At 44.5% G+C, this 17,954-nt stretch overlaps 1 protein-coding gene and 1 long non-coding RNA gene across 2 annotated transcripts; both read right to left on the bottom strand.

The window, feature by feature from the left end:
- Nucleotides 1–293: 293 nt before the first annotated feature.
- LOC135373693 (uncharacterized) lies at nucleotides 294–6,070 on the bottom strand. Its single transcript, XR_010416551.1, has 2 exons — nucleotides 5,015–6,070; nucleotides 294–734 (listed from the first exon to the last, which is right to left on the bottom strand). It is a non-coding gene; the product is annotated as an uncharacterized LOC135373693 (long non-coding RNA).
- An 8,146-nt stretch (nucleotides 6,071–14,216) lies between these two features.
- On the bottom strand, nucleotides 14,217–15,533 carry LOC135373662 (uncharacterized protein K02A2.6-like). Its single transcript, XM_064606754.1, has one exon. The coding sequence runs from the start codon at nucleotides 15,531–15,533 to the stop codon at nucleotides 14,217–14,219; it is 1,317 nt and encodes a 438-aa protein (XP_064462824.1).
- Nucleotides 15,534–17,954: the final 2,421 nt, after the last annotated feature.

Here is a 17,954-nt window from a genome sequence, read left to right as displayed (position 1 = left end):
TACGATAATCTTTTGAACAATGTGTAATGTGTGATACCATGTTCATATTCGTGTAACCTGAAGAAGTGCAGTCTTGTACACGAGAGTCTCGTCAACATGTGTAAATAAACAAGTTCCTTCTACCGTTTAATATCACTCTTTGAGTTACTCAAAACCGGCAACTTGACATCGCCTATTTTTCTGCTTTCGTATCTACTATTCCGCTGGTAAGCTTCTATGTAGCGAACAATGACTTTCATATTTCGTGGGACTTCTCCTGTCGTTATGCACGAAGTCACGCAGCAATCAGAACGTTAGTTTTCTCTGACCTTTATTTTCGTGGGAATTATTAGAAGTTGGACTGTTCATTACACCCTTCTACGTGGAAAATCCCGTACGTCATTCATGGTTCCTGACGTCCAAGTAAATTATCTATTAAGCGGGAAGGAAAAAAAAAAGATATTTTTACAAGTGGCAGACGCATGGCAAAATGTAATTGCAAATGCCAGAACGGAGTAAATCTTCCTTTTGGTTCTATCGTTGTACAGAGTCGTAGCGCAATGTCGAAAACAGAAAACAACAACACAAGTCCACTCCAATTGCCGGGTTACATGCTTGACGCTTGGCTGTCAAAGACGTGGGTCCGTAACGGATACATCAGGCTGGATGCAAGTAATAGTTCGAGAGAATGCTCGAATGACTGCAGGACTTGACAAGTCGAGAAGCTTAAAGGTATCTTTGAGTAGACGAGGAACCTGCAAGTAAACAGAAACTTGTATGAATTCCGTTTAAGCGCCGTAATGCACAACTAAATGGGACGCTCAATTTTCCGCCTCTTTGAGCACGTTGTTGAGGCTGGGACAATGTGTACCCCACAGAGAAGAGGATCATTCTAGTTCCCGCAGTGTAAAGGTAATATAATGATATCTGTGCGTTGCTGAAACAGGGGAAAGTATTAAATTTATCCAAAGGCATACAAGCGAGCGGTTGTCTCCATTTGCAATGCCATTTACGTTGGGAATAAAAATATATATAAAGTAAAACCTATTTAGTAAGTAAGTAAGTCCCATTTAGTTATGGAGGATGCCTATTGGATGAGTTACAGAATTTTTACCTAAACGCTATAAGAACAACACAGATATCGTTTCTGCATTTGAGTTATACGCCCATGCTGTCATCCTTTCGAAGACAGTATGTAACAACACGAAGAATAGTTGCCTAAAATCCACCAATAAACTATCTGCAAGTCCTGAGCAAGTTTCTGCTGGTCCGCCGGGAGCAAGCGTGTTGTATTGCCAGATTAAGAACAGTGCTGAAATTTTCCAATCTGAGCTTTGGAGCGGCCTCCAAGCCGAAGTCGCTGCAAGTAGCAACCCAGACTACTCCGCCAAAACAGGCAGATTCAACTGGAGCTATCCGTGACGTATCACTTGTCGCTAGCACTTCCCATCCCCTGTGTCTCCTGCGCTCAAATGGCCCCTTCGCAGTGCATCTCCCCCGTGACTGATGTTTAGTCTGAACGGAGAAATGGAGAATGGAGAAGTGAAAGCAAGGACGATGACTGGGAAGTCGCTGTCGCTTGTAAACGTTCCCTGGATGACATGTTTTTCAGTCATTGAGGTAGATAGTCATTCACATGTGTGCAGGTAGCGGGACGAGAAATATTACTTTGTTTAGTTTAGCTGCCCATGCAGAATCCCTAAATATATTTGTTTTAAAGATGAAAGATGGAAGTCATTGAAGAGGTTTCCCAGATGTGGGACTCGAACCCACATCTTCCAGGGCTCTGCCAATTGAGCTAAGCTAACACATTTCCATAGCGACTTCCAAGGGCGCGTCATCTGAAGGGACAAATCAATCATCCTCTCTCACTGATCCCCCTTTCACTCTTACATTTCACTCTCACTCATACACACTGTCATACGACGGGATGCACGCAAGCGGCCACTGTTGAACATCAGATAAGTGATGTTCTGAGGCCGGAACACATAGAAAGGACGAACACATACAAAGCCCCAAGTGCCTGAGAAAGTGCCAAGTTGAGGAGTCCTACAGCTGGCGAACTTTTTCAGTGACTTCCACCTTCACCGTTAATTCCACCGTATGTTTTTCGGACCGCTCCTAGGACATGACTAACATTTTTTTTCTGAAATAACGGGATGCTCCAGAGTAAAACTCTCTGCCTCCAAAAAGGATGACTGACTATGACACATGGAGCATTTATTGTCGAAAGGGTGAAAATTGCACTCTGTCGCACTGCTTTTGACTTGTGTTACCTGAACCGGTAACAACCCAAGCAGCACACAATATTGGGCCCATATTGGCTGGTCATTGGCGATACGGGTCCAATATGGGACCCGTTTCGCCAAGATTTTCCCCATATTGGCTGAAAATGGGCAATATTGGCCCCACTTTGCCCCATGGGCCCCAATATTGCCCACTTTGAGCCAATATTGGGAAAATCCTGGCGATATGGGCCCCATATTGCCCGCATACACCCCATTGACTAAAATACAGAAAATCTTACGTACCCGTGTTGCACAAATGCCCAAGTAGCACGGCAAGATTGGACGTTGAACAGTGTGAAATACCCAATTCAGGACATCGTTTCATCCAACAACTTCCCGCAGATGATACACATTGTTCGAAACAGTCAACGCACTTGGCAATCCGAATGTAAGGTTCGCTAGAATTCGACAACTCAACATTCCACGCTCTGGAAATAGCCGCCATCTTCCTTCGCGATGCCAATGCCAATCGGTCGCGCCGACTGAGATCGAGCGGGTTGTTTGAGCGAAATCACGCGTCCCACAGCTAATGCGCATGCGCGACAGCTCGAACGGACGTTTCATAGGGCTAAAATGTCGCTGGTTGCTGTAATGATAACGGAATTGCGGCAGGTCAAGTAAAAAACACAGTGTCTGACAGGAAGGGATGGCTCTTCCGTAAAATTAGGTGATTTCATGTTGCTGCAATCAGTGTGAATTGCTGTGGCGTATGTCCGTCAACGTCACGAAAGTATTTCGCTCCTTTGTAGTCTCGGACTGGGTTGGAAATTTGTAGTTCACAGAATATTGCGATCCCAATGAAGGCTTCTGAGGGATCTTTGGCATTGGCAGTTCCGTGGGACTGCTTGTGGCCGTAGTTCTTCGTTCTTTTTGGGAGATGCCGTGTTTTCCTTTTTTTTTTCTTCTCAATCACGTGCAACGTGCATCAATTAGATCCGCAAAAATAAAAAAAGCAAAAATCTGAGAAAAGTATTATCAGCGGTGAATATTATACAGGATAATTCTTTATTAGTGCACGGACTCCCCGTTGGTGTTGTCACAGAAATATTGGCAATATTGGCAGCCCATATTGGTCTAATATGGAGCCTGGTTTCACTCGCCATATTGGTCCAATATTGGCAGCCCACATTGGGCCAATATTGGCAATCTTGGCAACCCATATGGGTATAATATTGGACCAATATTGGCGTGCTGCTTGGGAAGGTCGTCGGGGCAGTACCGCTTCCGGTGCTGTTCCCGGGACCATCTTTTCTTCGATCTTACCTCAATGTCTCAACCCTGTTTTTCTTTTTCTTCGCATAATGAAAAGAAACATTGACAGGTCACCCTTCCTTTTGTGTCGCAGGCGTGCAGGACAATCGAATTTATGCAAGGACGCGTAATAAGCAATTATCAATTATAAGCAGTAAGCAATTAATAAGCAAAACCAATCAAGTTTGACGCTCCTGGGGATGTTATCTGTGTCCATGCATGACGCTCTTAGGATGTCCCTGGGATGACAGTGCTATGACTCAGATTACTCCCCGACGATGGTGCCTATTACTGTGGGGGATTACTGTGGGGACTATAACATTTGCATCTCGTTGGCATCTACAGGACTCTACTCCCAGCAAACCAAAGTTCGTACTTGTGAACCCCGAACTACGCATTGGCCGATGTGTTCGTTCCCAGAACGGACGCATCGCATTGAGTGTTTCATGAGCCCTCGTCAGTAAAATGACGCACGTCAGCACAACACAGAAAAACAGAACCAGCAACGGGGTAGACTACCGCACATGGCGACGAACCTTCCCTTCCCAAGTTGTTGCGAACCATTGTGCTGCACGAGAGCATGTAAAGAATAAAGCCTTTTTTTTTCAGCACTTATCGTAGAGCAGCTGCCTACGTGTTTTGTGCCTCGACCTATGCATCATGAAAATATTTCTCAGAAGATTTAATGCAGATTCAGTTGATATGGAAGTTGCGTCATTTGCCAGGATGCAAACACATTCGTCACCGTGCTGTCCTGAGTTCTTTTTCCTTTCCATGTTGTAGAGAAGACAAACGACTACGATGTTTGCGTGCTGGGTCGTTAATAGTGATGGCTTCCTTACCTAAGATCACGTTAGCATTTATTTCGAACGCTAATATCACACATCGAACATCTCATATTAAAAGCGCTACAATGACAGTGAACAAAATACAGAGGTAGCAAAGTTGCATCCTCTGTCTGTGCTATACAGTAAATCCCGCACACAACGATCATCTGCCCAACAATATACCCCGTAGAACGATCGTTCTTACTTTCCCATTAAAATACACATATTCCCTATGGAGGATGAACCCGCGTATAGCGATCAAGTTCGCCGTTTTAAGTACTCGTACAGGGATAGCTGACGCCCTCACACTAGGTGGCCAACTCTGGCAGTGCCTTGTCCGGCTTTGCACGCTTACCGCGATTCGTAGGACACTGCCGGAACGGCACGTCACGAGCATGCACGATGTACCCTCCCACTTTTTCTTTGCAGATATTCCCTCAGGGGAGACGGAGATCGTCAGGCATACTGGTGACATTCTAAGAATAAGGAAGGATGGTGCTATTATATAGAGACTGCTTTGTTCCCCAAGAGCGATTGTCAGATAGATAATCTTGCTGAACCACATGCAAAATGTATTCCTTCGAGTTACGCATTGATGATGAATATGAGAATATCTTCTTTATTGTGGTCAATCGTGCTAAATAATTGAAAATTAAAAATACGACTTACAATAATTATTAGAATGCGAAGTAGCTAATCTACTAGAGACCAAGCCCAGCCGGTCGTCACAAAGAGGAACGTTGTCAATGTCCACATGGGATATATTGTGTGCCCAGTACTCTTGCTCTTGTTGAATTCACAGTTCCGGATCGACGTTCCACACGTTACCACCATTGACTTCTTCTTCTGTGCAACGAAAGCCGCTGCAATCTCATCGCCGCATCCTTTGTTTTGTAGTATTTTCGGTACGCAGTCCTTACTGTTCTCCATGGAACTGGAAAAGATTACATTCAAAGGCATACAAAAAGCCGTTGAATTAAAGTGTGACTGCGGCCTCTGATTTCTTTCCGGACGAGAAGAAGCGCGTGGAGCTTTTCACGAGACATGATACAATTAACGGATGTAAAGTCAATAACTGAAGTGCCAGGACCCTCGTATCAAACCAGGTTAGAATACATGGTAGCATATATGCCCGAGACTACGGAGATAACGAAAACGAGGACAACACTATGTCCGTTTCTATCAGTCTTGAGGCTCTACTGTCAACGGATATTTCGTTAGTGCCACATATCAACCACATTGGCATGGCTGCTCGTGTGTTCCAGTGGCTCAAGTGAATGGTCGTAGAAGTTCATATTCTTTCTATGTCTTTGCCAGCAACTCATCTCCTCGAACACAAGGCAGGTGGCGTCTAATGCAAGGTACCCCATATATGCCAAGCTGACTCGCGTATCCTACCAATGACAGGGGTGGGGGCCGAATACAGGTAAGCAGCACATCATCTTGGCAAACGTTGGCCCTTGTATTGCGTTATGGTACGTATAACGTAGGTACCAGAAGAACTTACTTAAAACTTCAGACTGGGCCTGTTGGTAAGGCATGGCAGAATAAAAGCGCTAAAAACACGAGGACGACGGACACACAGTTAGCGCACTAACAACATTTATTTTTCAACAACAACCGTTCCTTAAAAGAGCTAACAAATTCCCTTTCCTTCGTTGTCAACCCAATGGAAGCGCACTTGTCACCCCCCTCCGCTATCAAAAAAGCTTCCCAGATTTCTCGTTCCCTGCTATCGGAGAACCTGCCCTTTATCTGCGTGTCGCCAAACAAAGGTAGACAACCACAATCCCTCACATGTAAAAAAAGATTACCAGAACGTGCAGATAGATTATACTTGTGCTCTCTCAAACGGACATTTAAACACCTTCCTGTTTGGCCCAGATACAGGGACCCACATGACAATGGTATTTCATACACAACGTGAGAAACGCAGTTAACAAATCTATCCCTATGCTTCACAACGCATCCTTTCTTTTCAACCCCCCGAACATCGTTAACTATTGCAGGTAGGGAAAACAATTTCCTCCCACCTCCGAAAACCACTTTTACCCCCCTCGTCTCAGACATTTTTTTTTTTTAGATTATGTGAGACTTTATGAACATAGGGAATGACAGTGGCCCCGGAAAAAGACTCATTCAACCATACCAGAAGAACATCACTCTTAATGTTAACCATCAATAACTTATGAAGCCTTACCCTTCTTCGCACACGGTTTTAATTTTTGCCGAACTTCAATGGGTCAAGAAATTCACAGAACGCTCTACGCTGGGTGGTCCGCCAAACATGATAAAAATTCAGGCCTCCACGAACGTTCGCCACATATTGACACACTTTCATTTAATTTCAATTGATTGATTGGTTGATCGAGATTTAATTTCAGAAACTCCAAAATCGCATAAATCAATTTTAGATTTTTTTTTCTTTGCGGAAATGAGTTCCTCATGGTCAGGTGGTTAGTCAGTATAGCCCCTGATAAGGCACATAACGCTACGGCAATTGCTGAAATTAGTTCGAAATTGCGGAAGTCAGCCCTTGGCTCCGCACCTAGATCGACCACAGACAATTAATTTCCTCCCGTGAAAACGTCGTGGTGGCGTCGCTTTTAATAGGATAGCTACGACCTAACACGACCAATTACCTGGCCTGTTTGCTATGCGGGTTGGGAGTCTGACCATCTCCCGTCGTAATGGCCTGTCAATGTACCTTCCTTTTGTCCCACTTCGACGCTCGAACTGGAGCGGATACAAAAGAGGCTGAACTAAGGACTCATTCCTGGAAATTTTTGGCGAATTTATTTCAGTAGTCGCGGTAGGGTTAATGTCTTATTGGGCAGTATATTCGGTAAAATGGGCACGGGGAACCCATTTCCACAAAGAAAACGTTAGGTTGACTTCCGAAAATTCGGAGTTCGATTTAAAAAAAATAAATTTCCACTAACTAAACTGAAATAAGAGTGGTACCGATATCTGACAAGTGTTAGTGTTGTTGACAAAAAAAAGCTCCTTGACCGCACGTCCCCCTGTTACTTAGGTTATTTACTACCAATTCCCATCACAGCTGGTGGACCACCCTCTGCTGCTAAAGATGAAAACGCTAGGCTGAGGGAAGTATGTTGCCAGTAGAGGTAGAATATAAGGTACCTCGGCAGGGCATTTGAAAACTGGCTGGCTCGATATCTGTACCCAGTATTGGCCCGTTATCGACTATATCGGTTTCCAATATCAGTCCAATACCCGTCCAATATCGCTATGGTGCTTGCAAGTTTGGTTTGCGTTCCTTATCATGACTGTGGATCGGTCATTCGCTCATGAGGAAAAGCACTTACCAGCACTGTTGTTCCTTCATCTCGGGGCTCACATCTGCATGTCCTGGCTTTTCATCAGGCTTTGGTGTTGCAAGACTGTGTTCCTGCCTGCATTTTGTGTCACATTCAGTGTCTGCGGCGGACACTGTTTCCTTGTTGCACTTGGATGATTGTTTCCTTGCAACGCTATCGCTTGCGTTGCTTAGTTGCAATAAGCATATCTCACTCACAGCCCAACGTCCACTTTTCACAACATTTCTGTCACAACTCCCCGTTGACGGACCTCGCCGTCTAGTACGTAAAGGTCGCTCAAATGAAGTGAAGGATGCGAGCATATCACGAATATCACTACACAGAGGCAAAACCGGATGCTCGAACATGTCTTTATCGTTATCAAAGCACACATGTCCCAGATCCGAGGGCTCATGAGGACGCGCCGAAAAATCTCAGGACAAATAGGTGACACTCAAGGTGCAATTTCCAAGCACAGCGAAGAAAAGGGACGCTTATGGGATAACGGCAGGTAAGTTATCACGTGACGAATAGCACTGAAATCAGCCGCAAGAGGCGAGTAGATAGCAACATCACCGAGATACGCTTGGCGCGATATCGCGGATGGAACATCGATGGGCGCATATCACAACTGGCGAACGGAACACCGGTCTTTCTAGCCCGCCATATGGCATCGTCCAAAAGAGACGAAAAGATAGGAGGCGTGCCCTTTCCCTGACGTCCACCTCGTCTCCATGGCAAATTTTGCGGCTAAACTTCGCTCCCCTCCCAAGGGCGGAAATGGAGTTTGTTTCTGGCGCCCGTTCATGACGTCGCGTCGGGCGTTGCCAAGCGAGAGGTAGCCCTAACAGCTGCCACTGGAAAAATTATCTGTATCATGCTACTGCGGAACCCTTGTTTCAATTGGAGATAACGCTTACCAGCATTTTGTCGTATCGGGAACAAAATCTGTGGGTTTTCCCGGAGCGAGACCGTGTTCCTGTCTGTATCTTGCATTGCACTCGCCTTGGGCTTCAGAAACTATCTCAAACATATTTTCTTTTGTGCACTTTGCTGCAATGGGGTCTGCAAATATTATATCGGCATGTATTTGTGCGCTTCGAAAGAGAAATCAGCGCTTTGCATTTGCCTACAAAGTGGCATTTTTTCGCCTCTAGTATTGCTGCACACACTTATCACCAGTAGAGACACAACGTAATGAACGCAATGCGTTGACTGAATAAGGCTCCGTTACGCTTTATGCTCCACAAAAGCTGCATAGTTGCATGCATAATTCTGGATGGTGCATACAGACCTCGCAACATTTTCCGTTTAATATCAGCAATATGTGTTTGTGGCAGCTGAGATGACAATGAAGCGTAACTCCTAGAAATGTTATTGAATCGTCGCTAGTGAGTACGTGAAAGGAAACAGTGAAGTTATCGGAATTAAAAAGAAAGATCCGATAGGGAATATAACGAATATAACGTGGTTCCAGTTACCGAAATTTGTGAAACTTTCTTCTATGAAAACCATAACGATCAATCAAACTCTGAAACACCAATCCGCCAAGGAATTGAATGAGCTTCGTATCGCGTATCTCCTATTCTTGATGCTATCGCATTTAGAGTTGAACGCAACCCCCGCAGATTTCCAGATCGTAGCGGAGACAGTGTTGCTCGACGACAGTTAAAATGCTGGTAGTTATGACGCCCATTGGTCAATAAAGTAATGTGTGTTATCAAATGAAGTATTATGTGCAGACTGATTGGATGACCGTGAGCAATCGTCAGATAGAAAATGTCCTACAGGAAATGTCTATTCCTTGTCTAATTCGTTTATGATGAATATGAGAATACCATCTTTATTTTGATCAAAGGTGCTCAACAATTAAAAATATCAAAATATCACTGACAATAATGAATGAATGAATGAAAATTAATCCTCTTGCTCTTTACAACGAGGAATGTCGCAAAGGTTCATATCGGATATATTCTGGTTGTTTTGGGGTACCAAAACAAAAATAATGTTATTATTATTATTAATATTGTTTTCCAAGTACTTTTACTGTCAGAACTCTTACTCTTGTTGAATTCACAGTTCCGCATCGATGTTCCACACGTTGCCACCATTAACTGCTTCCTCTTTTCAACGAAAGACGCTGTAGTCTCGTCACCGCAACCTTTGTTTTGTAGTACTTTTTTCATTTTTTCATTTTTTCATTTCCGCAGAAATGTGGGCCAGGTACAAAAGGCATAAAGCCTGACGAGGTACCTGGACCAGGAAACAATAACAATAACAGAGATAACATGAATAACATGCAGTCGGTGATTATATAATTACTAGGATTGTATTCAGCATAAAATTTCTGGTTATTTTAACTACAAGTCAAGACAAAACATAACAAGTACACATGACAACGTGCGACGGGTTAATCTTATGTCATAATAGACTGATATTGATGTCAGATTCTAAATATGATCGGAGTACACGCTTGAACTGGGTCTGTGTACAATGGAGGTCCAAAAAACTTGAAAACTTATTCATAAAAAGTGCTATTACGTACGGCAAAGCCTGTTTACCGTGGTTTGTTCGAATCATCGGTACAATGCACTTCCTGCTTTCTCTTATATTATACGGCGAGATTCTCGTAGAAAAGTCTGTTTTTCCATCTTTTAACAACCTGTGAATATGAATTCCTAGTTTCAGAATGAACATGTGAGGTACAGTTAAAACACGCGCATTCGCAAAAAGTTCTGTGGAACTAGTCAAAAAGTCGGCATTGGTAATGAGTCGCACTGCCCTCCTTTGCAGTACATGCAATTTATGTAGATTCTCACGCGTCGTGTTACCCCAGATCAATAAGCAGTAATAAAGCTTTGAGTATATGAGTGTGTAATAAATGTCCCTAATCAACCATCTTGGTAACAACATTCTAATGCGGCACAGAGCCCCAATTGATCTTGAAAGTTGTTGGGCCAAGTGGGTGACATGAGTGTTCCAGGACAAGTTTTCCTGGAACCAAACTCCTAAAAGCTTAGTCTCACTAACTTGCATAAGTTGCATAGAGTTGACGCGTAGCGAGAAAGTTTGGTCAAGTGTTTTGTTAATAGGCCTAAAGATCATGAATTTGGTCTTATTCGTATTCATTCTGAGCCGATTTACTGACAACCACATGGAGAGGTCCTCCAGATAGATATTTACAGTTGTGCAAAGTTCTGCCAAGTTACTATTAGCGAAAAATACGCTAGTGTCATCAGCATACAGGACGATATCCGGAGTATTTGGAATATTAACTATATCGTTTATATAGAGCAAAAATAACAGTGGACCAAGAATGGATCCCTGCGGTACACCATATTTGATTATCCGCCTGTTGGATTCGATACCGTCTACTTTGACGTACTGAGCGCGTTGCGACAGATAACTTTTTATTAGGTCATGTGACGTACCACGTATTCCGTACAAATAACATTTTCGAAGCAAGATGTCATGCTGAACAGAATCAAAAGCTTTTTGTAAGTCTAGGAATAACCCTACAGTATACAGCTTATCTTCGATATTTTGCACAATCTTATCTCTGACGAAAATTAATGCGGCTTCAGATGACTTTCCTTTTTGAAATCCGAACTGGGCGTCTGATATGATATGGTGCTTCGAGAGGTACTTTGAGAGCCTATCATTGATAACTCTTTCGATTACCTTTGAAAACAAGGGTAAGACAGAAATGGGGCGGTAATTGTTAAGATCATTTTCATTACCTCCTTTACTTATGATGGTAACTAAAGCAGTTTTTAATCGGTCTGGAAAAACTCCCGTTTCTAAGACACAGTTACAGATATAACAAAGCTTATCACTGATAAGAGGTATTATGTACTTAATAGGCAACGCCTTGATATTATCGACGCCAGCAGCAGATGAATTATCTAGTGATCGCACTATGCTTTCAACTTCAGAAACTGTGACTGGAGATAAAAAGACAGAACTTGCTGGTGATGGGCTAATAATGCTCAAATTGTTATAATGTACACTGCGTGTGCCAGTATCGTCGGCTGCTCCCACATTAATGAAATGGTCATTGATTTTATCAGCTAGAGTTTTTCCAGTGTACGTCACTGCATTAATAGTTACTTCTGTAGGAGGGGGATGCGACGCATCACCAAATGCCAGGTTCCTGACAGTTCTCCACATTTTTTGTGTGTTATTTTTTATATTTTTAAAGTACCGAGTGTAGTACTCTTCTTTAGCTGTCCTCATGTCTGTGCATAATTGGTTGCGAATCTTTTTAAATTCGGTCCATGTGTTGGCATCTCGCGTTTTCAAAAACGTCTGATACAGTTTATTTTTCTCTTTGATGCGGTAATACAGCGAGCTGTTCACCCATGGTTTTCTTATTTTTTTAGGACGGTGGCATGTCGTTCGTGGAGGAAACGCTTCATTATAACATTTGATAATGTTTTCGGAGAATACAGAGTACAATATGTTGGGATCTTTTTCGTTGAAAAAACTGTCCCAGTGAATAGACGAGACATGAGAGTAGAAGTTCTCTAGTGAGGAGTCATTAATAGCTCGAGTATCACTAGTAATTCGCAATGTATGTGTCTGTACCCTGTTCGCTGTTCTCAAAAAACAAAACACAGGGAGGTGGTCGCTAATAGGAACACAAAAAACTCCCGAGCTTGCGGGCACGGTGTTACTGATGCATGGGTCCAGCTGACTTGCTGATGATGGGCGAGTAGGTACAGTTATATTATTATGGTACCCATATGAATCAATAAGATCTACGAAATCTCTTTTCATAGTACAGCATCCATTCATATTGATATTTATGTCTCCAATAAGTAAAACTGGGAGCTTGACGGAATCACCATACAATAATATAGTTTCGACATGATTCAAAAACACATTCTTGTTCCCTGAAGGGGGCCGATAAACAGTCGCAAGTACAATACCACAAGTTTCAATTACTAAAGCTTCTACACTAGTATTCATAACGGTGAGTTCATCACACTGGATAAAGGGTAATCTTGTGTACACGGCGATACCTCCACCTTGCCTATCGGTTCTGCCATTCGCCACGCACCGACAATTTGGAAATTTCACAGGCGTATTGTTTCCTCTAAACCAGGTTTCAGTAAAGGCGAGAACATCAAAATTAAAATTCAGGGACTCTAGAAATAATTCTACCGCATCTTGCTTAGCCGAAAGGCTCTGGGCATTCAAATGCAAGACCGATATACAGGTGTTGGTTTCAGGAATGCACTTAGAAAATTCAAGAGGATTCACATAATTGTTATCAGACCGATTCGCCATAGCGAGAGAAACAGAGCAATAAAATATACAGCGGTAACTATAAAAAAGTGTAGCTACAGCTTCTCCAGGTCGCTTTCCCTGAGCACTTTAACAGCCGGAGCCCCTTCAGATTTACGTACGAAAGTCATGCCATCCTTATGCCAAACGAACCTGACACTACCCTCTTTAAGTTTATTGCGCGCAAGGAAAAACAATTTCCTGTTTTGCCGTGTCATGTTTTCGTCCAAGTATATTTCGTCCTGGCCCTCCTTACTTTCACGCAGTCTCCGCTTGTTTCTGAGTCATTCATTACAGGTTTTCCTGTTCACAAATCTGACTATTATATGGGGGACCTTTCCAGGTTTGGATGGCAAACGATGGATAGCTTCGATTTCATTTACGTCTGGTTTCACAACTCTGAGTTTATCGGCAACCATACACAGCTTCTCGTAAAGATCTTCTTTATCTGTAACTTTAACACCGTGTATCTCAAGGTTATTTAAGCGAGTATATTGTTCTAAGTTGTTTACTTCTTGTCGCAGTAGATTAGCTTCGTCCGTTCCATTTGCTTCAAGACGTTTTACCTTCGTACTTAATTCCTTCAACACTTTGTCTTGTTCAGTTTGTTTTTTTAGTATTTCGTCATATTTTTCAGACATGACCTCTACAGACAACTTTACTTCTTCTGTCGTCTTAGATAGCTCATCAACTTTCCCAGTAAGAGGCAGTAGTGCAGCGAGCATTTGTTTTATCTCGTCTAATTGTTGACTAACATTTGAGGAAATACTGACTTCCGCTTGCCTTTGCCTTCCTTTACTGACGCAACAGGTTTGACATTTCCAGCTGCCAAAGAAGGCAGGGCGCTTTGCACGATATGTACTCTCTGAAATGCCGGAACAAGTTCCCAGATGATATGAATAGCCACAATCATTACAGGTCAGTGAAACAGAAGTGGATTCAAACTGTTCGTGACAACCAAAACATATGTCAATTTCTGACGACTTATGCGCCATTATCAACAACACTGCTGCAGTCGGTGGCAATAGGAAGGATTATGTAAATACATATAGGTGTCGGCACCTTCTCACCTGTAATGATACGAGCAACGTGAAACAATCAGTCGACAAACTTGCCACCGACTGCGAGCTTCTTTGGCGATGGTATGTGCTTTTAAGCGAGGGCGCTGGCATGTGAAGATCGTACAGACTACGGTGATGCTGGTTGGCTGTCGATAAAGCGTAGAGCGTCGTGAGTCTCAGAGTGGCAAAGTCTATGAACAATCAAGTTGGCTTGCAGTATCTGTAATGATACGAGCAACGTGAAACAATCAGTCGACAAACTTGCCACCGACTGCGACATTTCCATGGAATGTCCTTGCGAAGCAGCCTATTTAGTGGATGCAGTACAGTTGCCAAGTTCAGGATAAATCTTCCGTAATAATTCGCTAGACCAAGCAATGAGCGCAGTTGAGCCCTATCCTCTGGAACTGGCGCGTCCCGCATTGCAGCTACCTTATCGTCTTGTGTGGTCAGCCCACCTCCACTGATCTTGTGTCCGAGGTAGGAAACCTCCTCCTTGAAGAGCTCGCATTTTTCTTTCTGCAGGCGTATGCCACGATCTTTCAGACGCTTTAACACCTCTTTCAAATTTGATAAGTGTTCCTTCATTGTCCGTCCGGTTACGAGGATGTCGTCAATGTAGCAAGTCGTGTACGGAATCCCCTGCAGAATTTGATCCATTGTTCTTTGAAATATCGATGGCGCGGACGCAATGCCGAAAGGAAGCCGGTTAACTTGGAAAAGACCCAGATGCGTGTTTATGGTGAGGTACCTCCTTGACTGTTCTTCCATCTGGACTTGCAAGTAAGCTTTTGCTAAATCGAGCTTTGTGAACAGTTGCCCACCTGCCAGCGTTGCAAACAGGTCTTCTATCCTGGGTAGCGGGTAGCTGTCGACTTCTATAACTTTGTTTATGGACACTTTGTAGTCTCCGCATACCCTGATCTTCCCATTCTTCTTTGGTACCGGCACGATCGGCGAAGCGTATTCGCTTGTCTCCACGGAAGTTAAGATCCCCATAGATTGCATTTCCCGTAGTTCGGCGGCAACGGCGTCTCTAAGTGCGTACGGAACCGGCCTCGCCTTATGAAATAACGGGGCGGCATCGTCGTGCATTCTGACTTTTGCTTCGAAATCTCTAATGCATCCTAGTTCGTCCGCAAAAACGTCTTTAAACTCCTCCAAGATACACTCGACGTTAGCTTCTCGACCCTTGCAAGCCTTCAGCGTTTTAATACTCTTCCAGTCCACCTTTATGACTTCCAACCAATCGCGGCCAAGAAGAGGGGGGCCATCGAAGTCAATAACTTGAAAATTGAGACTATACTCTTCAGTTCCTTGTTCTACCTGAACCTCTCCAATCGGCCTAACTTTTTCCCCAGTAAAGCTCTTGAGAACTACCCTACTTTCCTGCTTCGGTAGATGCGAAAACTTCTCGTTGTACAGTTCCAATGGCAAAACTGACACCGCCGCTCCGGTATCAATTTCCAGTCTTAATGGGTTCTTGTCAACTAACAATGTCACTTCCAGCGGATCCATCCTGCGATCCTTCAGAGAAAACATTTCGAGTACCTCGTCTGCGTTGTCTACTTCGAGTGACTTAACCTTGTGCTAAGGGCTGCGCCTTCGAGTATCCTTCCCTACCGACGTCTTTCTTGAAGTTGAATAACTTCTGCATACGCGTTGTAGATGACCTGATCTGTCACATTGTCTACATATTGCGTTTTTCCAACGGCAGTCGTCCGACGAATGATTTTTGTAACCGCAGTGCTGACAACTTTCCAGCCTCCTACCGGTATCGGACAACTTTAGCACGACTTCCGTTGCTGACTTAGAGTTACTCAAGGCTCGCGCATCCTTTGTTGCTGTTTCCACAGCCACATCAATCTCCAAGGCTCTCTGGAACGTTAGGCTTGACTCGGCTAAGAGTCGCTTCTTATGGCTTAATCCACACACCAATCTGTCCCGAAGGGCCTCGCTGAGGTGTGTTCCAAATTCACACGTCTGTGCTAATCTCTTGATTTCAGCAACAAAATCCAGTACCGTCTCTCCGTCTATCTGATTACGCTTGTGGAAACGAAAACGTTCTGCGATAACTAAGGGCTTCGGTGCCAAGTGATCCTTGAGTACTTCCACCGACTCCGAATAAGACTTTGCGGAAGGAGCTACTGGCGCTACCAAGCTCTTCAAAAGCACATAAGTCTTCCCACCTATAATGCTGAGGAATGCAGCAGTTTTCCTTTCTTCCGAGACGGCGTTTGCGATGAAGAATTGTTCCACTCGTTCGGCGTAGGTGTTCCAATCCGTTGAAGCCTCGTCGAACGGCTCGATCCGACCCAGCGTAGTCATCGATCCCGTCGGAGATGAAGATCCGTTCCTAAAACTTAGACGAACGCGGTCAGCATCTCCCATCCCATCGTCGTCGTCAGTCTGTTACGTTCCAACCTTTATTGCCCGAGAACACCTACATTCCAAACCGTCTCCGGTGGCTGCCAAAACTCGAATGCCGACACACAGCAAACCACGCGCTCCCGTCCAGCTTGATGCGCTTCGTCGTCGTTACCTTCAAACACCACACTTTTAACTTTCTATACACGAGAGGAACATACATTCTGCACAAGGTCTGTAGAGGTAGAACACATACTGTTGCATCGTGTCGTGATCCAATCAGAACTCAACTTTATTCACGAGCCCAATTAAAAAAGATACACGTGTCTTTTCGTTAGCACCGTGGCCTTCTACACTATACAACACACTCCCCTTCCTTTGAAGATGCTTATGGGACGAATAGTTCAGGAGGGCGTTTGTTGCGCTCCGAAATGCGTGGGGGTGGACGGGACGGATTCGAGCCGTGGTGGTCACAGTTAACATGTACGTCTATTACGGCTGACGCTGGTGGCTGCAGTGAGGCAGTGGCTTAAGGCCGTTTCGCACTCCACGGCCTGCCATCTGCGGTCTGGAACCCAGCCGGCCCAGTCTGTCGTTGGATCAATGTGGGCGGGCTTAAGTGGGGGGTGCCTTTTGTACAGTTCCCTGGGAACTTAATCCTCACAAAGTCCCCGGCGTGTCTCCCGACTTCTTGCTACTGTAGATTCGCGCCTTAGACCTTTGTTGATAGGCGATGATACTTTTCCTCAAGTTGGCCATCTCCTGTACGACGTCACCATCCAATGCCGGGAGCCCAACTATGTCCAGATGGGTCCTCATGCGTCTTCCGTGGAGCAGTTCAGCAGGAGAAAGCTGAGTGGCTGCATGAGGCGTGCTTGGGTACACACCGAGAACGAAGGCTTGCCGACAACGGCAAGCCCTTTCACCACCATCCACCGTGAAACTGTTCGAGGTCTAGATGAACGTTGTCATGCGAAACGACCATGGCTTGAATGTAATTCATTAGAACTAGGCTGAACCACTCAGCCTGTCCGTTAGCATGGGGATGGTACATAGACGAATGGCGATGTTCAATACCCCTCGACTGCAAAAAAAGAACAAAAAACATTTTGAAAGCGTGGACCTTATATTGTGGCCAACGGTCAGGAATGACCACCTCAGGGTATCGTTCCCTAGCGAAGAGTTCCGTAAGGAAGTCGATAATGGAGTTCACTATAACCGTCGGAGTTGAGGCGGGCTTCCGGCCATTTACTATCGTATTCCACCATAGAAATGATGAAACGATGTTCAGAAGGCAGCCTGTTGAAAGGGCCGGTGATGTCGATGCCGATCTGTACCCCCCTCCCCCCCTGGTTCGTCGGGGAACTTAACTGTCTGAAGAGGAGCAGGACGTGTGATTGCTGTCTTGTCAGTGGTCTGGCAGACCATACATGACCGTAGATGGCGTTCTACGTCCTTATCCAAATTAGGCCACCAATACCTAAGCCGAATCCGTTGCCGGGAACGGACTATGCCAGGGTGACACTCGTGACTCAGTTCTATTACGTGCTTCCGTAAGGATGTTGGCGGTAC

This window comes from Ornithodoros turicata, unplaced genomic scaffold (genome assembly GCF_037126465.1).
Source record: "Ornithodoros turicata isolate Travis unplaced genomic scaffold, ASM3712646v1 Chromosome29, whole genome shotgun sequence".
NCBI lineage: Eukaryota > Metazoa > Arthropoda > Arachnida > Ixodida > Argasidae > Ornithodoros > Ornithodoros turicata.
This window is presented reverse-complemented; position numbering and strand designations above follow the sequence as displayed.

Excerpts from the sequence above, each read along its gene's own strand:
- LOC135373662 (XM_064606754.1), bottom strand. The coding sequence starts at position 15,533 with ATGGATCCGCTGGAAGTGACATTGTTAGTTGACAAGAACCCATTAAGA.